The 22,052-nt window shown below is 39.8% G+C and overlaps 2 protein-coding genes across 4 annotated transcripts; one reads left to right on the top strand and one right to left on the bottom strand.

Annotated features, from left to right (window-relative positions):
• Positions 1-337: 337 nt before the first annotated feature.
• LOC134648049 (anaphase-promoting complex subunit 5) lies at positions 338-14,419 on the top strand. Of its 2 annotated transcripts, none has more exons than XM_063502486.1 (13): positions 338-506; positions 1,598-1,674; positions 1,902-2,118; positions 2,384-2,517; positions 2,816-2,922; positions 3,325-3,481; positions 3,791-3,978; positions 4,779-5,007; positions 5,804-5,954; positions 6,641-6,829; positions 13,301-13,735; positions 13,894-14,054; positions 14,273-14,419. In XM_063502486.1, exons 1-13 carry the CDS (start codon positions 377-379, stop codon positions 14,390-14,392), a joined length of 2,295 nt encoding a protein of 764 aa, XP_063358556.1. In that variant the 5' UTR covers positions 338-376; the 3' UTR covers positions 14,393-14,419. The 2 variants fall into 2 exon arrangements, with proteins under 2 accessions (XP_063358556.1, XP_063358555.1); XM_063502485.1 differs by having other exon boundaries at positions 3,322-3,481.
• LOC134648047 (integrator complex subunit 2) lies at positions 14,416-20,076 on the bottom strand. Of its 2 annotated transcripts, XM_063502482.1 has the most exons (8): positions 19,934-20,076; positions 19,435-19,733; positions 18,635-19,008; positions 17,739-17,923; positions 17,290-17,638; positions 17,122-17,194; positions 16,836-17,019; positions 14,416-16,368 (listed from the first exon to the last, which is right to left on the bottom strand). In XM_063502482.1, the coding sequence occupies exons 2-8, from the start codon at positions 19,722-19,724 to the stop codon at positions 14,452-14,454; spliced, it is 3,372 nt and encodes a 1,123-aa protein (XP_063358552.1). In that variant the 5' UTR covers positions 19,725-19,733; positions 19,934-20,076; the 3' UTR covers positions 14,416-14,451. The 2 variants fall into 2 exon arrangements, with proteins under 2 accessions (XP_063358552.1, XP_063358551.1); XM_063502481.1 differs by lacking the exon at positions 19,934-20,076 and having other exon boundaries at positions 19,435-19,813.
• Between the last annotated feature and the right edge of the window lie 1,976 nt (positions 20,077-22,052).

The following is a 22,052-nucleotide window of genomic DNA, read 5'->3' as shown; positions in this document are numbered from 1 at the left end:
GTTCCTTTTTTTACTGACATGATTTGGTTGACCAAGTATTCATATAATGTTTAGCATTTATTTTAGCACATTTCAAAATTATTTAGCATATTTCTGGCACAATCTAGACATACGTCTGGCATATTTTCAAATTCCGAGTTGGCAACACTGGTTGACAAATGGTTGACAACGACAATTTAATTTTAATTTCAAAGCCTTCAAAGGTTTTGTTTATATTTTGGCTGAGCTAGCCGAAACAGCAGCTATTTTTTATTTAATACACGCATGATACTTAGTCATTAAATAAGTGATAACCAATAGCTAAGTTTACATTAGTTTAGTAATACGCAAAGAAGATAAAAAGTAACAGTGTAATAAGTGATACGGTGTTTTAGTCATGGAGAGCGGCAGCGAGAATTTAGACGTAATGAAATTTATTAATGTTAAAGGCAACGTTGAAAACATTACACCACATAAAATAGCAGTTGTCGCTTTTATCAGAGAATATGGATTGTTGAAGATAGAAGGTGAGTTGTCTTTGTAACCTTTAACTTGAGATCCAAGACAGAGGTCTTGATCTAGCGATGGGCGAGTCGAGTTATCTGTTTCGAATAATTCGAATCAGCCTACAGATGAGTTAATTCGAATCAAGACTATGGGCAATTCGAATCAACTCGACCACTAGCTAACTCGGCGAACAACTCGCCGAGCCGAGTCAACGCTATCACACTGCTACTAAGGCCATTTAAAAATAAACCTTAATACTGTAGCCCGAAGGCTCTTTTTACAACAACTGCCGCTCGATTCGCCGTCTCAACTCGAATTGGTACTATGACCATTCAAAAATAAACCTTAATTCCATGACCCGAAGGTTCATTTTACAACAACTGCCGCTTGATTCGCCATTCCAAGTATCCCAACTCGAATTCACTGCTAGTATGGCCATTCAAAAATAAACCTTAATTCCGTGCCCTGAAGGTTCTTTTTACAACAACTGCCGCGTAACTCGCCGTCTCAACTCGCTCCGCGCCTGTGCCTGTGACCTTGTCGCGAACCACGCGAATCGTCGAGTCGAGTCAACTCGATTTTGAATTCGAATCAGCGGCCGAATCAATTCGAATGATTCGAATTGAAAAAAAGTGGACTCGTCACATCGCTATCTTGATCAGTACCTATCAGTGTTGGCCGAAAGTTAATGCAAATTGAAAATGCTGGCCATTAACCATTATAAATTGAATCGTAAACTATAATCGTCCGATACGGTTTAAGGTTCAATTTATAATGGTTAATGGCGAACATTTTCAATTCGCATTAACTTTCGGCCAACACTGGTACCTATTATAGTTGCAGTATTGCACATTATGATCTAAGTACTTCTGTTCCTGTTCTGTTCTGCTCCTGTTACTTGTTGAATATTTAAGTTGCTGATACTTTTCCTGTAATTTCTCTTACAGCCTCTTTCAAAGGGTATTTGACTATTTGTATGGGACCTGCCACTGTAACATTTTTTTTCCATCATGTATTACAGATAAATATGACATTTATCGTTTTCCTATTATTTATATTTTATAAATGCTTGGAACAACTTTCCAGCAATTATTATTATTAAATATTTCAGCTAAAGAAATGATTGACTGCACTATGGCTCCAAAGTACAGGAAAGATTTCTGTTTATTAGCACTCAAACTCATTCAGGTTAGTTTAACATTTCTTTTCGGTTAGGTTAGTAATGTCATTCTCAGACAGAGTCCAGATTTTATGTTCTCAATAAGTTGCTATTAATATAAAGATGCAGTATACATGCTTTCAGTATTGAAAACAAAAAATAGTACTGCTTATTTCTATCTTTTTTAAAATATATACACAGAGATTTTTTTAAATAAATTTTCAATTTACAAATTTTAATATATGGTTATTTTTAGTGTCCAGACATGGAGTTTAAAGAATTGGAAGCACTACTCACTGACGGTCGCTATAATCTGTTAAGTGTACACTTGCAGAACTTTTGTGTGCGCCTACAGAACATCTATGTGAATGGCATCAGTGCCCTGATGGATTGTGTCACCTCGGCTGTTGACAAACTCATGATAGAACAGACTGAGATAAATACATGTGTTGTTAGTAGGTGCAGTGTATTAGGTATGTTACATATGACTTTATCCATTCTGTAAATAATATCTGAACATACTGCTTTGATGTGTTGATATATCTGTTTAGAAAGGTCTGTATACATTATTTAAAGCTGTGCCCACATTTCTACTACTGTTGACTTTATAAGAGTAAGTATATTGAGATACAATTTTATCAATTTTTGTTCTGTTGTTATCTAATTCAAATGAAATTTGCTATAACAGTCATTGTGAATCCATTAATTTCCAACAGCTTATAGTGATTTAATTTTCAGGATTTTATCTAAGAAGAATAATGCTTCACCTGGACAAGCTTACGTTTGTGCAAGTTGTATCCTTATACAAGTCATTTTGCCTTTATTACCAGAGAGGCAGGCCAGGGTTGATGATGAGGTCGTTAAGTAAAGAGGTATGGGACAAATTTTTACATGATACAATGTTAATCATAATTTTGTTTAAAGGGTGTTTCATTCAAATCACTGTAAACAAAATAACGAAACCAGGCAGCAGGCGGTTAAAACAACCTGTATATACCTACAGTATCCCAGATAATTTTTGCTACTTTTTGTTTGACATGTAATATTCGCCAGCATCTCAAAAAACCACATGTCGAGCGATTTTCGACTTAAAAAACATGGGTGACCCGTTTTAATATTTTTTAGTTAAGTACATCTCAAAAACGTTAAAAACTACCCATTTGATTTCAGAAACTAAATAATGTGGAACCCCAAGTGGCTTCGACGTCGCAAGCATTTCCAGAGGATCTAAAATCGTCTGAGCTATCTTTTAGGATGAATATTATAGACAGAGACAAGTTAGTATCATATTATTGCCGAAACATGTTTCAGAATGTTCATTTTCATTTCTAGTTTCTTTAAGTGTAAGAAAAAGTCTTGCCCCCTAGTTTGATGGCTGAAATAGGTGGCCCTGTACTGACCTATATTCACCTTATAAAATATGGCTTAAGGTTGAAAAAAACACCCTACAGGTGTCATTCCCAATTGTAAAGGTCGATTCGTAAGAGCTGACGCGAGATTTGTTGAGCAGTCACCATTGTTATAAATATAAAATCCGCGCCAGCTCTTGTGACACAAACGCAACCTGTTTGTATTTTGTGAATCTACCTACGATAATTATAGGAGTACAAAATATTAAGCGCCGTTTACACGAATTTACGAATAATTTCAAGGAAATGTTTATTTGTTGGTTACAGCAGCTTTGAGGAATGTCAATGGTCTCGAAAGCAAGCCGAGCTGTTTACAGCTCAACAAGCCAATCTATTGCAGGTGAATGAGGATAAGGCTCTACCGCCGCGCCAGCTGCAGAAGACAATCAACAGAATCATGAATGATATCCCGGAATATTCAGACATTGTAAGTACCGTAAAACCTCCCAACTGTAGTCTACTACTGCAGCTATGGTCCACAAGTTCAATACCAATGTTCCTTTTAGTTTACTCCGAGTTTTTTCTTCCATTTTAAAACATACCTTGCCTTAGAACTACAAAAAATACAGTAAAAGACACACATGAAAGAAATATTGGTGTTAATTGGCTTCAAAAAATCCATAATGAAAATTACTCCCGTGTCAAAAGGCATGCAAGTCTGTAGTTTATTTTTTGGTCCTGAAGCACACTCCGCGTATATAACTTCGTCCATAAAAAACATGCGTCTACATTTCAGCATTTCCTCAGTTTCCTAAACTGCATACGAATGAAAGAGTTTTGCGGCGCGCAAGACTCCCTCTACAATTGCTTCGATCGCGCGGTATTTTGCGTCACAGGCAACAGCAGCGCGTGTAACGACAGAAACAAGAGTTTCCGTTACGCAGCTCTTAATAGGGCTGCGATGCATACGAAGTTTGGTCACAAGTAAGTTCAGAATAAATCTCCAGTTGAAACCCTGTGCTGCGTACAGTCAGCATCAAATAATAGTGATGGCCTAATATAGGGGCCGTGCGCGTTGGAGGGTCTGCCATCTTATAGCTTCAATCGAAAACATAAACTGTACATTAACACTTCACGGTAAAGCAAGTGCTGCCATCTACATTTTCTTGTGCGTTGTAGGTTCTACTATCTTGTGGGCTATATTGGAAGCTTAAACTTGACATTTACACTTTGCGCCAATAAACAGGGGGCTCATGTGCAGCCCCCTACATTTCATGCACGTTCTTTATATCGTGAAACAAAAACGTTTACCGGTAAATTTGACCACTTTTATCGTCAATATTGTATGTAGAAGCAAAATTCTAAGATGTGGTTTTCGATACTTATGTTTGTAGGTATTTAATTTATTTATATACACAGGTATAGTTAAATTAAAAATTTGGTGTAGGTGTACCTATATGTAGGTCTGTCCCCTCGTCTTTCATTCATTATTCAAAGGAGCAACTGTAAGGAAATTATTATTAATAATAGAGTTCGTTTTTTTTTATGACAGCGAGGTGTCCAATTTTTCGTAATGTTTGACACGAGGTTAGGTTATTCCCTCCTCTCCCGTTCCCACCGATGCACGGGGACAGGCGGGACAGCTGAGGGCCTACCGCGAACCACGTTCGACGTGTTACCTCCCTGTCACACTTACGTACGAATTCACAAGTGCGACAGAGAGGCAACACGTCGAACGTGGTTCGCGGTAGGCGCTCTGATATAACCCATGTCCTCTGGCGCAGCTCGCTGGCGATGGAGAGCGTGCGCGAGGCGCTGGCCACGGCGCAGGAGGCGGCGGACGGGTCGTGCCTGGCGCACGCGGCCGCGTGGGGCGCGCTGGCGGGCGGGCGCGCGCGCCGGGCCGCGCTGCTGGCGCGGGTGCCGCGCGCGCCGCGCCCCGCCGCCGCCGCCGCGCAGCTCATGGCGCAGCACACCGCCGTCAACAGCGTGCGCCCCGCCGAGGTGTTCCAGGTACTGCGCGGTACTCACTCCATCACGCCATGCCACAAGGGCAAGGGCGGCGAGGTCACGAGCGCCCGCTCGATGGGCTACGACTAGATCGGCCAGCCGGCCGATAGAGATGAGAACAATGATATTATATAACCATAGATAGGTTATACTCATACTTGAGGAGCACAAAAAATACTTCCAAATTTATTTCTGTGCCTACGAAGAAATCTGTTATTTTTGATTAGTTTTCTCATTACATCCATCTTTGTCACACTCGTTGTTAAACATAAGGTCGTCTCTTTCTCTTTCGGTGTGCGGGAGCTCGTTAGCACGTGCACATTTCTCGCTTGTCCAGCCGCGTCTAAAGGAAACTTGTCCAATTTGTCACAAGTTAAGCGCTTCAATTTTGGAACGCCTATAACCTATCTTGAGTTATAAATCATTGGATGAGAAGGAGTACCGAATCCGAACAGGATAGCCCTATGGAAAATTCGATAAGAGCAGCACAGAAAGCGCTATTATTGATTGTTGTCCTTGTCATACTTTCAATTTTAATTTTGGCTGCGATTAAAAAGTCCAATGCAAACATCATACGAGTAAATAACTAAAAATTATGAGGTACACAATGTTATAATATATAGATTATTAGACGCTGTACAAGTATTTTCTTGTCCACCTATAGCCAAGAAACTAAAAAACGCATTGAATGGTGCATCATAGGCGTAGTTTGATCTTATAGTCGGGCATTAAAATGTAACAACTAGAACAAGTAGATAGGTAGAGGAACCTGTTATGATAACGACTATTTAACTCACAGATTCTGACCAAAGGCGACTCCATCAACTACCTCCACGCCATGACAGACTTGACCATGGCGGGCTTAGCCAACACAGCAGCGCTGTGGTCTCTTTACGGGAAGACAGAAATGGCTTCCGTGGCGTGCCAGCTTTTACTCAACCTGAACACAAGTAAGATACTGACTAAAGGCCACTCCATCACCTCTAATGGCCTGACCATGGCTGAGTTAACGGCACGGCCTGTGGTCTCTACGGGAATACGGAGATGGCCTGAAAACTAGATTCTAGCCAAAGGTGACCTCATCAACCTTCACATAGCTGCGCTGAAGGTCACTCTTTGTCAACGGGAAGACCACACTCAACTTGAATACTTACATTTTTTTTTCTCCTGAGACAACTGCTATTGTAGTAGTAGTAGAATGTAGTAGGTATATCTATGTTTTTCGTAATCATAATACATGGGAGTGGTACAGTAATCAGTATCCAATACTTACCTAGATTGTGACGGCCAATGTAGCCATCAAATATATCGTAACACACCTTTTGTTACCATAACAATAATGATATGTAGGTAGGTACCGATATATTTAGCAGCTTCGGCTTGGCCGTCACTCTATTTGATATGATATGTAACAATTACGTGAGTGGAATAAGTTACCAGAAACAGTGATATGTGCTCCTTCAGTGAACAGTTTTAAAAACAGACTTGACAAACACTTAAAACAACAAAAAAATGAACATTAATCATTAAAAAAAAACAAGTGCAGTGATATACACGCATCAGCTATCAGCTGCTAGTGTATTAAACAATATAATATAATAATAATAATAATTAGTAACTGTTAAGTTGTTGACAGAATGCAACATCGGCGTCGGCAGCGTGTGGCACAACACGATGGCGCTGGCGACGGCGGGCGCGGGCGCGCAGTGCGCGGCGGCGTGGCGCGGGGACGCGGCGCTGGCGCGCGCGCTGGCCGCCGCCGCGCGCGCGCCGCCCGCCCGGCTCGTCGCCGCCCGGGAGCAGGCCCGAGCGGCGCTGCTGGCAGGTAACACTTTTTTTTATTTTTTTTATTAAAAATGGGCTTACTCATGGCCACAGACTAGCCGGGGCGAAGACGTGGCCTACGATGGAGCGAGTCTGCCCAGAAGGTGCCTGTTCACCCTTGATTTGAAGGTTGCCGGGTTATATGAGCTCGGAAATATAGACGCCGGCAAGGAATTCCATTCCTTGGCAGTGCGCATAAGGAAAGAGGAAGCAAAGCGCTACACGACCTGTGCCCTGTTTATCAAAAGCTTGTAACTTGTAATACAAGTGGAAGTCGCTTTCTAACAAAAGCTGTCAAAAAGGGACTTCCACTTGTATTACAAGTTACAAGCTTTTGATAAACGGGGCTCTGCACGCGTTCCGTGGGAATCGTCCCGATACTAGTAGCGGCCAGCAAGTAAAATGAGGCCGGGGAATCGATGTAATCGTGAAACACCTACCTACACCTCGGCCACGGTTACACTGGTTAAAACATATGTATGGCGGTCGGCATCAACGTCGCGCTCTTCGTGGCCTTCGGGTTAGGGATGTGCCCCTGGCGGTCTTCTGGCATCGCCCGGCAGAATAAGTAGTTGCCTCAAGATAAAAGTTGGTAGAGTCTGTGCGGAAAGAGAAGAGTCGTGGGATTTGAGGGCGCGCCAGTGCTATTTTATGGTTTTTGCTATGCTGACAACACTGGTCACGTGATTATAGTACAACACTAGAGGTCATGATACTTGAATACCTTTTGTTCCGGTTTTTTGCCGCGGCTTACTAAACGGAGCCTGGTGGTGGTGTCGGCTCGTTAACTCAATCCTCTGATTTAGCGTAGGCACTAGTTTTCTTTTTAAAACACACTCTTGTTTTTGTCTCAGATAATAAAAAGTGACAGTGCGATTGACAAACCTGCTAAAACTAACTAAACTTATAGTTAAGAATCTGCCCAATACAAGTGTCATTTTAGTACCAAACAAGATAGAGTCTCATTTATGTACTTACAGTCCAACAGTAATTTTAATACAAAACCGGGTAGATCGGGTAGAAATTGCGCAATAGAACTGTCATTTTACTATCTGGGATATAAAAATAGTGCATAAGTAGGTAGGCCCAGGGTTGGGCAAAATACTGGCTTCCACGTATTTGAAATACAAATTACATTTTTAAAAGTATTTGAAATACAAAATACAAACTACTTTGGTGACGGGTATTTGAAATACAAAATACAAATTACAGTGTTTAAAATAATGTATTTCAATTACAAAATATACCTTTATTTATTTTTTTGTTTAGCATTTAGTTTTAACGTTAACGAATATCCTTTCATATAAACTTATAGGGTTATTGCGCTAGTTTTCGTCCAGCTCTAGTTTAAGTCCACTTGACGAAATTTGAATATATAAATTTGAATATATAATTTGGACAGATTTCAATCCTTATGTCTAAGGCGTCTAAGCAATATATCTGTCTACATATAGGTTTAGGTTTAAAGATATTTATTCTCATAAAAGACATACAAGTCACTTACACGAGAACAGAGTTATAAAGTAAAAGTAATTATATCTACGGTAGCATACAAAGTCGCTCGAGACGAGAGGTACACGCTCACGCAACTATTTTTTTTAAGGTGGGTAGTGGTTTAAAATGTACTGCGATAATTTAGCTTTAAACTCATTTAATGAGCCTGCCCCTCTCAGATCAGACGGTAATTTATTATAAAGCTGTGCACCTTCATACGTAAACATATAACAATGATATTTCGCAAAAAGGAAGCGCTGGTGGCCTAGCGGTAAGAGCGTGCGACTTGCAATCCGGAGGTCGCGAGTTCGAACCCCGGCTCGAACCAACGAGTTTTTCGGAACTATGTACGAAATATCATTTGATATTTACCAGTCGCTTTTCGGTGAAGGAAAACATCGTGAGGAAACCGGACTAATTCCAATTACGGCCCTAGTTTACCCTCTGGGTTGGAAGGTCAGATGGCAGTCGCTATCGTAAAAACTAGTGCCAACGCCAATTACTGGGATTAGTTTCCAAGCGGACCCCAGGCTCCCATGAGCCGTGGCAATGAGCCGTGGCAAAATGCCGGGACAACGCGAGGAAGATGAAGATTTCGCAAAAAGTAGTAAATTAAAAATGAAATATATATTTGATAATCCGTCAAGTCGTCGAAAACTAGTGCATGGACGGAAACTACTGCAATGACCCTATCCCCTAGATTTAAACGAAAAGTTCCACGCAGAAGTTGACCTAATATAGATCCAGTATCCAGCCAATGAAAATTGTATCTCGGCTGGATCGGAGGTTCGCGGTCGGCTCATAGCTTGTGTGAGAGATTAGACATTTTAGGATTATAGAATTTAATAAAATGTATTTATAGAAATGTATTTTGAAGCTTGAAGTATTTGAAATACAAAATACTAAATACATGTGAATGCAGTATTTGAAATACCAAATACAAAATACTTTTGAGGTAGTATTTGAAATACAAATACAAAATACTAATTTGTATTTCAAATACGTATTTCAAATACATGTAATTGAAATACTGCCCAACCCTGGGTAGGCCTTATTGGGATATGTCTGGTTCTCTCATCTGACATCTCACGAATAGTGATGTGCCGTTACCGTAAATTACGAGAACAGAGAGAATCGTCGGGTAACTTTCGCGGTAACGTTCTCCGTACGGGTAATTATCGAGAAAGTGGTCTAAGTTTAAATTTTTTTAAACTTTTTTTTACAGTATTGATTCTTATTTAGGTAATACAATCTGTATAGAAATTTTCAAAATAATCTGGCAAGAGGAACTAGTTTATTACCAAAATTACCGTAAATTACCGCCGTAAATTATGGGCAATCTTCCCCGCGAATGTTCTCGGGTAATTTTTCTAAGAGAAATTTTAACTTTTATCAATGAATTCAATTATGTATGTAATTAGATGTTAGAGATTAAATACACAATAATATTAAATTATTTTACTAATGTTTAATAAGTTTCATTTGATGTGCGATTTAAGTGTTTTTATTGAAAGTAGGTTGAATCAAACTTGCCTAACGAAAAATAAAGTGAGTTCTTTATTATTTTAGCTTAAATGAATAAAATTCATCTCATAGTTATGACAGTGATTTTAAATACCTAATTTAAAATATTGTGTAATCTAAAAAAAAACATATCTTATACCTATAAACGAGCAATTCTTATATATTTATTTATATATATTTCGGGGATCTCGGAAACGGCTCTACCGAATTCGATGAAATTTGCTATATGGGGGCGATAGAGGGGCGAAAAATCGATCTAACTAGATCTTATTTCTGGGAAAACGCTGATTTTTGAGCTTTTATATGTTTTCCGAGCAAAGCTGCTCGGTCTCCCAGATATTATATTTCAATATCATATGTAAGCAAGCATTGATGTGTAAGGTAAAGTTTGATTTGTAATGACGGCCATTACAACAAGTGTGTTTTAAGATACAATTTTATTACGTCGCGTGTTTATTTTAAGTTAAGTAGGCTGTTATATTGTAAACAGGTAAACGCTTATCAGCTGGGTTTGCAATGTAGCCAGTTACCGCAGTAAAAAACACGTGGAAAGTGCATTTTTGTACTGTGTGGGTACTAACGGATTAAAATAGTTCCTGATGGCCCTCAAGATCCTGCATTTATAGCGCTCGACTTTTCTATGTCCTGTTACTTGTCTCGATAGCGCAATGAGCACGTGAGAGGATCTTTCAGAGTGGTCCTTTATTTATGACAAACTAAAAGAAGGCATAGGATGGTCCGGTCCGGCCACATGAAACGTTTGACAGTTTGCCAGTTAAATCTCTTAAACATCCCTACAAAACACGAAGTCCACACAGTCTGCAGCCATTCATGCCCTTTAGGGCATACTAAACCTTCCATCGCTTTACCTACACATACAGCAAGAGGCCATCCCCCTCAGCGGTTAAGGTTGCCACACCTCAACGACCTCAACATATGGTCTAACCTCGGAGCTCGGTACACAATATGTCTGGAAAAGGTTTACGATGACTTTCCAATGCTCAGACCAGGCACGGATCGGATTCATAAACAAACTATCTTTGACAAAAGGTACAAAATACAATTATACGAGGACTACAATCACGGAGGACTTAATACCCGTGAACTGAAAATCTTCACTGATGGGTCCAAAACAGACAGTGAGTCGGGCTCTGGAACCTTCTCAGAAGACCTGAACGAGTCCATTACCACTCCGCTAGGAGCCCATAACTCATATTCCAAGCTGAGTGCATGGGCATCATCAATACGGCGGCTGCCATCACTGCAAGGAGGGTAGTAGGATCCTCCATCCACATGCTATCCGACAGTAGAGCACTCTTAATCGCCCTGAGCCATATATTTATATCAAAACGCATCAGGTGCGGAAGCGATTGGCCCGGAAACGATTCTCCCGATCCACTTTAGCAAGGTACGCTCACTGCTGCTAGAACGTACAAAGAAACAACACACTGGCTAAACCAGGCTGGAGGCCGAAAGGCCATGCCTGGTATCAATAAAAGACTCACGAAGTCGCTGTTTCCGGATCCAGCAGGAGGAAGGGTGACCCTTCCTCTTGAGGGGTTGGGTTGGCTGGTAGCCCCCACCCCCCGTCATGAAAAAAAGGCGCCCGTCGTCGAGTTACGGAAATCTGCCCGTGCTACAATACAATATCCTCACAACATTCCTGGGAAGACGAAGACCTCCCAGCACATGGTAGTTCAATATCAAGAGGGAGATGAAAGCCCAGAACCTAAACCCTATGGTAACATTGGTAACCCAGAATAAAGCGGTTTGGCTCCGCCGCCGTACACAGAAGCCCAGATAGAGCTGGGACTAATATAAGGAGAAATAAGACTAGAAATTATTATACCAATCAACCACGTGTCAGATAACAGATAACATAAAAATAATAATAACAGAATAATAATAATGTAAAAAACATTTAAGTACTTTAAAACCACAAAACTTGTATGCAAAATTCAATCCTAAATTAATATACTACATGGGTAAGTTACCGTAAATTCTCGGTAATTTACGGTAATTTTCACTAATGAGAATTACGGTAAGTGCGTAATTTCTCGGCGGCACATCACTACTCACGAATCATCGTCCATCGTCGTTCTCTCATCTTTATTTTACTTCGCCGAAAAGTCACTGCTAAATATGTAATATTATTTCGTAACTAACAGAACCTAATAGTAAACGAACTTACAAATAAAGAAATATTTTATTAGAAAAAGGTTTTATTCCTTGTAATCGAAGTCTGAATTAAAATATTCAATGTCACTTATGTTTGAGCTAGCTTCTGAACAACCAGGGACACTCAGAACTATCTTCATCTGAATTGGATGTGCTTGAATCCGGCACGTAGATTACAAATTCTTGCATATCAACTTCCCTTTAATGTCACTTATTCGAGATAACGTAGGTACTTTTACTTAATCCTGAAAAAAAAAATACATGTAAATATGCATAAAATGGCAAGTATCAAAACTATTTGTCTATTATTTTAAAGATCATGAATGACCTGCATATTTATGAAAATGAATATATTTTGAATGAATATACTTACGGATTATGTACCGGGGACAAGTTACTTAGGGGGCTTATTAAATAGGTAATTATTTAATATTAAATACAACATCAATACCCGTGAATAGCGGAAACACGTTCCGCGACTTTTAGCCGTTTTCTCCCGCTGACAAAACCGAACAATGTTAAATATAATTTTTTTTGTGGTTTTATGTACGGTTTTATCGTGTTTTGAAAATATTTGATACATAAATCTTGCGGTTTTTGTTAATAAAAATATACAATGACAAAAGTTTGTTTCCTTTTTACAAGACAGGTGTCAAAGGTTTGATTGCCATATAAAATTGAAAATATTAGTTCCCGTTTCTGCCACGACTCTTCTCTTTCCGCACAGACTCTAGTAAGAGTAGAACTCAAGTAAACTACAGGTAATCTTTTCTAACTATACAATTTTAACAAAACCATTGATGGTTGGTTGGCAAAGGATGGATGGGGGAGGTCTAAGGGGCTCAAGCCCCCTTCCCCTCCCCCCTAAACGCTAATCCTGGCCGTTGGAATCCGCAGTACCGCGCGCATTAATCACATCTAACATTCTTATACACGTAATTTATTAGTGTTCAGACGGAGTTCGGTTTCATATAATTCGAAAGTAGAAAATTCGTTTAGTGTCATGCAATCTGTTTTTTTTTTCTTTAAATCCTTTAACACCACCATGTTCAATGTGACAAAAAATATTGCCTGATTTCATTTTACTGCATGTTTGTGATTGGTTTTATAACCATTATGTTTGCTTTATCAAGATTTCAAGTTAGCCGTGAAGATGCTCTTTAAACGAAGGATGAAGCAAGAAGCAATATACATTGAACACTACGAACCCAATCCCGATTCCCGTCCCCAGCAGCAAAATTAACAAATGTCTTACGAATTTGCACTGGTTTTCCAGGTAAATGGGAGGAAGCGGAACAAAATATAAAGCAACTAGCATCCTATGACAGATGGCAGAGCCAGTTATTGAAAGCCGAGATGTTTTACCTAAAAGGAGACGCAACAGAAGCGTTGGAATCCATTCACGACATATTAGACTACTGCAAGACTGAGGATGACAGCCTTCATTACATGTCTTTGAGGCTAAAAGCTATGATACTGATGTCTCAAGTACAACACACATTCAGTAGCATGCAGTCGACAAATATTATGTTGCTGAATGAAGCATTGTCCTTGGCAAAGAAATATCATTTGCATTATTTAGCCGCTACAGCTGAAATGCACATAGCAAACGTACAACTGAATATGGGATGCGCCAAAAACGCACTTATTTTAGTACGAAAAGTACTACCTTCTATAATGGCTCATGGGAGTGCATACGATATGGCTAGAGGTCAGTATCACTTGGTGCATGCAACTAGCGAATATTTCGAATATGTTCACTTGTCGCGTCCGTCACCTTCCACTTGGGAAGTAACGCGATTTAAATCCCCAATGTGTTGAGCCCAAGTTAAATGGCGCTATTTCCTAATTAGTTATTTTGATTTTCAGCACTACTTTTATACACGAAGTGCCGCATAGCTACTGCCCCTACGAGCGGCGAGGCGCGCCTCCAAGTGATACAATCATGCTGCGTAACACTAGAATCTGTTAAAAAGAATTTTACTAAAGTGGGTGCCCAAGCTCGTCTGTTGCAGACATGGTATTTACAGGTATGTAAGCCTAACCAGCTTTCCTCAATAAGTATTTATTTACTCTGTGACTTAATGACTTACTATGAGACATGGAATTCTAGTTCCATTCAGTTGAAATGCAATGCATGACACAGCAACTTGAGTTTGGGATCCATGGTAAAGCTATAGGTACCTATACTTTGACCTTGGTCGCGTAATGTATTAGCACTTTTTGTATGTGATTAATTGTTTTTCAGGCTCAGCTGTATAATTCTATTGGAAACCATGCAGCTAGAAATCAATGCGCATTTGTGTATAGACAACTCGAAACACAAAACCCAGTGGAACCAACTAGTAACTTATTTATTATGTACTGAGTTAAAATTAAACAAAAATATCATTCAGTGCTTATATTTTATTTTATGAGTTATCTTATTTAGTACATCTTATCATTTAAAAGGGCCGCTTGAACTATATCGGACATGGTTACTTTAATATCTCTGCAAAGAACTTCGGCTACTAGAACTTTGCTTTTAGGTTGCGTTTCGGATGCGACGTAGGCGCCATCCCCAAGTATGTGGGTGTCATTCCAGCAGTGACCAAGGGAAGCCTGGGATTCGCATATCCGTCCAAGCTGCAGCAACAATGATGTGATATCTTCCAAAAGCGAGGGGAATGCAGTACATATCCTTACTAGGGATTTCAGGACTGGTTGGAAGAGTTCTAGCCGCAGGTCGCTCGGCAGCACGGACAATAGTGTTGATAAGGTGTTGATACACAGTCGTGCTATGGACATAGCTTTGGGTAGCGCATATTGAATGGACAAATGGGACACTAAGTCGACAGCAAATATTTGCTTTTCAAGTGAAGCTTGGCTAAGCAGTTCTGGAATAAAATCCAAACAAATATGCATAGAAGGTATACCCTGCACTGTAACCGGCAACAGTTCTCTGGGATATCCTTGGAAATGAACAAGCTTAGCAAGTGATGGTTCCGAAATAAAGACTTGGTGCAGGAAAGAACAAATAATACTCCTAACTTCACGCAATGACCACATCAATTCTGGCGTCGATTGGTCTTCTTCTGTTTCGAGACAGGCTTCTAGTAGTATTTGAAGAGCAGCACTCTCTTGAGCGGCAACTAATGCATTTTTCAACTCCTCCCTTTCGGCTTCTGACGTGAGCTGACCACTCTTTTCCACCAAAGGTTTGTCTAACAAGTGTCTGCTAAGTTGACTCCTGGAAGCAGCTAAACTCGCTTCTAATATTCTGAGTATGATTTTCAAAATAGGCCCGCATCTGAAAACCCTTATGTCACAACGTAATACCTGTAATGGATCTACCAATACATTTTCTTGTGTGATCGTAACGCTTTTAATGCTACTAATATCAAGTAGTGCATTTATAGTCATAATCCAGAGACATCTTGGTAGCACAGTGTTCAAACGTAACCATACCTCTCGATATAATTCCTGAATGTGACGTGGTACTTTATCTCCAAGTACGCTTTTAAAGTAACGGACAAACATTTCGGCAAACGGCCATATGTCAATTGGGTTTTTATTTAACATTGCTTTTAGAACCTTCCCAGTTTTGTATGGATTTTCTTCAATATTTTGGAATGCCTCGTTTATCGAGGATTCAGTTAAATTTACATCTACTTGGTGTCTACAAGAATCGCCGAAAACTTGATCGTCCATCCAGTCGTCGACCAATGACAACTGAGGGAAGTGCGTCGCCAGTAACCTAAGCAGGGGGCTAAAGAGCCCACCGTAACTCATTTGATCTTTCTGTGCTTGGTGCAACAAATATTTTATAGGCAACTCCGACAGGAAAGCGGCAGAATAACTCTTTACTTTTCTGCCATTGGCCTGAAGTGTCGCGCCATTTGATAGCCTCACGTCTTCATAAAGCAGCAGATAGTAAATCAGTAGCAACTGGGAGGCTAACGTCGGCTTTTCCAAATTAAATTCTGCTGATGATTCTCCGTTGTCCACTTCCATTACGTGAAAAACTTTTTTTTGTACGTCAAAATTTGCACCGAATATGGAGTTTCTGAATACTCTCCGGATTTCCTCCTCGGTTATAGGTTTGTTTACGTACTCATTGGTGCCCTTATTGTTTATTACTAATATAGAATTAACATACACTTCAACTAGGGCGGGCATGACAGGATGTAAAGGAGCTGTGCAATTGCAGATCTGTCTATAAATCCAGTTTTTAATAGGTACTTTATGCTTAGAAAATGCCCGCGATTTCAATAGTTGATGAATGCAATGCACGGGCAGGTATCCGGCGATGTTGCTATTAAGGTTTACGGTAACTGGCACCTTCACTGCGTGCGCTGTTACAACCTGGAAAACAGAAATATATAAATTACACAAAGGCTTGCTGCACTTGAAATTGGAATGCTGAATTAACGGAGGTAAAATATACCTAACATGTTGATGGTTTATTTGAAAATTAAGATACCTAAAGCATGACCAGTAATGTATGATCACGCGCTATGTTGCGGATTTCACTGGAACGAATGTTTTCATACTAAACTGAACTATCACCTTATACATGAGAAAACAGCACCCTCTTGACAATAATCAAAATCATATAACTGGTCAGGCTTTACTTACACTTTGGGTATTGCTGGTGACTCTGTCGGATCAGTGTCACCTTAAATTTACTAGGCTGTTTTCTTTAGTGACCTAATTTTTATTGCACACAAGTGACACAAGAAAAACTTATCGTTGAAAAGGCAGACCTAATGTCATGTGCCATGAGGCATTCATAAAAGACTCCATGAGATAATCCTAAACGTAGAGCAGACCTGTTCTGTGAATATTTCCTGAGTGAATGCCTGCTTGATGCGCGCCAGGCCATTTGGGCGCACCGGCACGCGCATGCCCAGCGTGGCGCACACCAGCTCTCCCACTGCTGCCAGTTGCCCTGAATGGAAGTGAATTGCTATCAGAAGCAGCATCTCTCCAAATGAAGCTGTCACACCTGAATTGCTGCAATATAATTAAATGTTATTTATTTTCATGTTGCTGATGAAAAATCTTCAGACCCATCTATCAGTTTAGTAGATTGTTTCAATTGAGCAAAACAAGTACCTTTCAAAATACGCTTCTTCCTTGACAAGCCACTGGACCCACTCTATTGCTTTCTTTTCATGTTCAACTGCGGCTGAAAAGTGGAATGAACATTATTAGATATTGTTACAAATTCAACACAAAACATAGGTACCTACATAATACATTCAACGCCAAAGCAGTACATACCCATTAGAGAAGGGCAAGCCAAGATCATACATAGACTCAAAGAGACAAATCTAACTCCAGCTGGGGTAGGAGGTGGCTTTTGAGTGACGAGCCTTAAGAGACCTGCCACTTCGTCATCTTGAAACTTGATCCCTGCTATTCCTCTAAGGGCACAGTATAGTCTTAGTAATGCAGAAGCATCAACACCAGCAGAAGCCTCTTTTAGTCTATTTAATAGCTCTTGACGTAATTTGGTGAGTGCGGCGTGGCCATCCCCTTTGCCTCGTTTATGAGAGTTACGTAAAAATGTTGCAAACCAGGCCCTCGTAGTTTGATCGGATCCAAGTAGTAATCCAGACATAAATGACACCTGTAAAGAGAATAGCAAAGCAGTGGATTACAACAACACTCAATGTGGCAAAGAAATATTTTCCATGTATAATTGAACTGTATATTATAGTTATCATTACCAGGTCATCTTCATGGTGTGTAAGGGTGAGGCTTATGACAAGGGCTGGCAGACGCGATGCTGCTGCAGCTTTAGCTCTCACTGATGCCGCCATGTAGGGGCACACTGCACAAAGTGTGCTGAGGGTTTTTGCCCTTATGCCACCTTCGTCACTTCTTTCTGTGTTTGCCACCAGGGACTCAACAACTACAAAAATGAACGTAATTTAATGTATGTAATGTAATTTTTTGCACTATTGTAAATTACTGAAAGTAATAATTCCAACAATTATAGAGAGACTAGGCCTCAGGCCTTAACTATCATTTACAATCTGAGGGCCGACAGCAAACATCGAACATGGATATTGAATTATCTGTCTCACTCTTATTCATATGAAAGAGAGGCAGGCAAATAAATCTTTTATTGTGATTCAGTTAATGCCTACTTGGTGTCTACAAGAATAGCTGAAAACTTGATTTTCTAGTTCAGGGGTCTCCAAATCCCAGCCCGCAAGTCGTTTTTAAACCGGCCCTCGGACAGCTAAGGCGGAAGCCCACTGTGGTCAACTGTGGGCCTTCGCCTTACGATAGCCGATCCTACGGCGCAAAGAAACCGATGGTGGCCCGCGTGAAAGTTTGTGGAGGTGCAATATGACCCCCAGGTAAAAAAGTTTGGAGACCCCTGTTCTAGTTCAACAGAACTGAGGGAACTGTGTTGCCAGTGTTTTGTTACAGGCCCACTATGGCTATGGGGATCTAGTGTCATTCAATAGATCTTGCTAACTATGTAAACAAACCGCCATACTAAAATTGACACTGAATGTCAATTTACTAGTAACTTTTGTTTACATAGCATGTTCTATTGAATGACACTTTATTGTTAAGGCATTTCAAGGAATAAACTTAATGAACATTATACCTTCTTGCAATGTGTCAGGCATGTTAGCAACCACCCATGATATTATGGTTGGGCCTTTATTAACATGCAGCAAAACTTCTACCACTTCACAAATATTAAGCAAATTTGGTAGTTCTGCAAGACTTATGCAGATGACATCAGTGATCTCCTCCAAATAGACATCATTGTCAAATAGCTCAGATGGTTTGATTGCACACTCAATACTTGTGTTCTTGTGTTGGTTGTACTCTATTATTTGTGCTTGCATTTGAAGTATCTCCGAAAGAACCAGTCGAACTCTTCTTGGTGAATCAGATTGCTCAAAGTCACTGGCAATGCCATTTACAATATTTTGCACAAGGAAAGATTCTGTGTATTGTGACCCATTTTTCTGTCTGAAAGATAAACAATTAATAGCTCTAAAATCATTATCCAATAAATACGTTTTTAACAAATACTTAAATAAATTTGAATCATTAGATCTGCCTTATGGCATTGGCAACATCAATACTAAATTTAAACTTGATTGGTCACCAAGTTGTTGAATACAAATATTACAGGTTATAATAACACACTCACTGTAGCTATAATTTAACATGGCAATTGAGCATACAGTGGCGTAGCTAGGCGTGGGCAAAGTGGGCCGTCGCCCACAGCCTCGCGCCCCAAGAGGGGCCGCGCGAGGCCCCTTTGGGCACAGTGAAAGAAAAGGGCCTTGCAGATACAATTTCGCCCACGGTTAGACTAGTTCACGCTACGCCACTGTAAGCATATGTGCATTGGGCCTTCAATCTGATGCCGCAACAAACAAAGATCCTCACCTCATTTGTTGTTCCTTCTTTACATCAACTTCTAATGTATGGAACTCAATAGATAAAAGTGATACTATGAAATTGACAAGGTCTATACCAGAGAGTAATGTTAGAATATCCTTCTTTGCTTCTGCACAGTATTTAGTGATGTCTAAAGGTGATATCAAGGCCATGCGAACCAAGCATGGTATTATGGGTCTTATTTCATCAGTTGTACATTTTGTCAAACTCTCTATGTCTAAATCTTTCAATGCTTTGAACACGTGAGGTTGCACCGGTTTCATAAATTCTATCTCCATGGTAAGTTTCTGAAACAAACAATGTATTTATAAATTGGAGATAAGTGAAAAATAAAATGAATGGACCTCCACTAATCGACACATTTAGATTTGAGCGTCAATATAAGTCTGTGCGGAAAGAGAAGAGTCCAGGTTCTCTTATATTCCACGACTCTTCTCTTTCCGCACAGACTACAATGTTTTGGTAACATTTTACGTGAAATATTTACCGATGTCGAACTCCGCGCTGTCCACCACACCAACCAACCAGTTGCATTTATTTAGTTTATTATCTGTTTACATAATCCGAGTAACTGCATAATATATTTAATTTTTATTGATAGCCAGGCATATTAAATAGAAAATATAAAAAAACCATAAATCAGCAGTCGGCGTCAGGAGCTTCACAAGGTGACAGAACACAGAACAGAAAATCGTGTTAAAATTTGACATTGACAGTGACAGCTGTATTTTTTAATACAAGCCTCATAGCATCTAAGTTATAGAGTGCTACCATACAGCCATAAAACTTGTCGTGGTTATCCACATGGAAACTTAAAGCTTAGAGATATCTGTTTCTCGCTCTCACTCATTGGTGCGGTGCACCAAGGTTGCGATGCGGTGCGGTAGTCTGCGCAAGTGAGAGCGAGGTAGAGATCATTCACTTATGGGTCGGTGCACCAAGGTCGCGATGCGGTGCGGTAGTCTGTTATGGCTTTAAAATTGGAGATTGCCGCCAATTTCTTTTCTGATCAAATCAGTCGGGTTGATCATCCTGTCTTGACTGGCCTTTAACAATGTATACCTATAGCCGGTCAAACAACTTTGTCAGTAGAAAAAGGCGAGAAATTCAAATATTCTATACTATGCATATACCAAAGAATAATAATTCTCACAAAAAGAGTGGTAACTCCATATATCAGTTTTCTTACCGAAACCACAGAATAAATAATAGTACTAAGTACAGAAGACTCTCTAACAAAACGCGTCTGTTACGATCAGCACAGATATGGCCGCTAGGTGGCGACAGCGCCACGCGCGGCTTATGGCTTTCCCCAAAATTGGGGCCGAACGGATGTACTTTTAGCTACCTGTAGCAAAGCGACAAAATCGCGGAGTGAGACACGCCTGCCGAAACGCGAGTTATTTCGTAGTCGATATCTAACGTCAAGTAGTCGAACTATCAGTACCGCTACTTAACAGATGTCACAAGTTTAGCTACTGACGAAAAATATACGACTAAAACAATTTACAACTAATATTATAAGCAGGAGTTGAAAATAGAGTTCCGGTTAATCCGGTTATAATATGACTTACCTATGAGCTAAAAATTGTCGAGCATTAGAGTTTTCGTTCGCCGCGACATCTATTGTCAACTAGCAGTACCGATAATGTCCGCTACTTGACGCTAGATGTCGACTACGAAATAACTCGCGTTTTGGTACGAAAACTGATGTATGGAGTTACCACTCTTTTTTTACTTATACATATTTCTCTATGGCGTATACTTAGTGTCATTAGTGTGCTTGCTGTAGAGCATCTGTAGAGTTAGACATCATCATAAGATACCCGTGGTAAAGCAAGCGAAGCGAGTGGTATATTGGTGTATTAGGTAATCACTATAGTATGGTAACATATAAAATATTAACGAAGATTCCATCGTTAATATAAGTAGGTAACTAGTTTACTGCTGACTGGGGATGTTTTATTGAGTAGTGCATGCATTAATAAGAAAAGTGCTTTATTGTTACCACGCGCAGCAATGTGGCCTACTTCAAGACTGCTTTATAATCTAAGCCGGTCTCGAAACTCTCGAGTCTCGGCTAATCACTACCTCTTATAAAACAAAGTGTCTCGCTGCGTCTGTCTGTTTGTATTTATTTATGTATGTTCGCGATAAACTCAAACACTACTGAACGGATTTTTATGCGGTTTTCACCTATTTAGGTGTATAATTTGTCATGGATTTGTGTAACCCGTGCGAAGCCGGGACGGGTCGCTACGCTAGTATCTCATAATAATAACTACTTACCTAACAAATCTACCTATACATATTATCTATACCGAAGCTATAAACGATATATGTAGGTAAGTTTACTTGTGCAATTTTTCTTTTTTTTTAAGGAAAGAAATAATTTAATAATTAACACATAAGAATATAAGAAGAATAAGAATAAGAATATTTATTTAACAGAAAACCTTATTAACAATTAACAATGTCCTGTGGCTCCACACTAGGCTATACCTGTCACGTGGTAGCCGAATTCGTTATTCGTAAGCTAAAGGTTTAGTAAGATCTAATCTAATAGGTAAAGAAATTAAGTAGTTCAGTTTTGATATTAAATCTAC

This window comes from Cydia amplana, chromosome 5, assembly GCF_948474715.1.
Source record: "Cydia amplana chromosome 5, ilCydAmpl1.1, whole genome shotgun sequence".
NCBI lineage: Eukaryota > Metazoa > Arthropoda > Insecta > Lepidoptera > Tortricidae > Cydia > Cydia amplana.
This window is presented reverse-complemented; position numbering and strand designations above follow the sequence as displayed.

Coding starts and splice junctions, on each gene's coding strand:
- LOC134648049 (XM_063502485.1), top strand. CDS start 377: ATGGAGAGCGGCAGCGAGAATTTAGACGTAATGAAATTTATTAATGTT. Junction 2,923..3,321: donor AATATTATAGACAGAGACAA/GTTAGTATCATA, acceptor TGTTGGTTACAG/CAGCTTTGAGGAATGTCAAT. Junction 13,736..13,893: donor TGCATACGATATGGCTAGAG/GTCAGTATCACT, acceptor TTTGATTTTCAG/CACTACTTTTATACACGAAG.
- LOC134648047 (XM_063502482.1), bottom strand. CDS start 19,724: ATGGAGATAGAATTTATGAAACCGGTGCAACCTCACGTGTTCAAAGCA. Junction 17,639..17,738: donor CACACCATGAAGATGACCTG/GTAATGATAACT, acceptor TTCTCTTTACAG/GTGTCATTTATGTCTGGATT. Junction 17,020..17,121: donor GAAGAAGCGTATTTTGAAAG/GTACTTGTTTTG, acceptor ATTATATTGCAG/CAATTCAGGTGTGACAGCTT.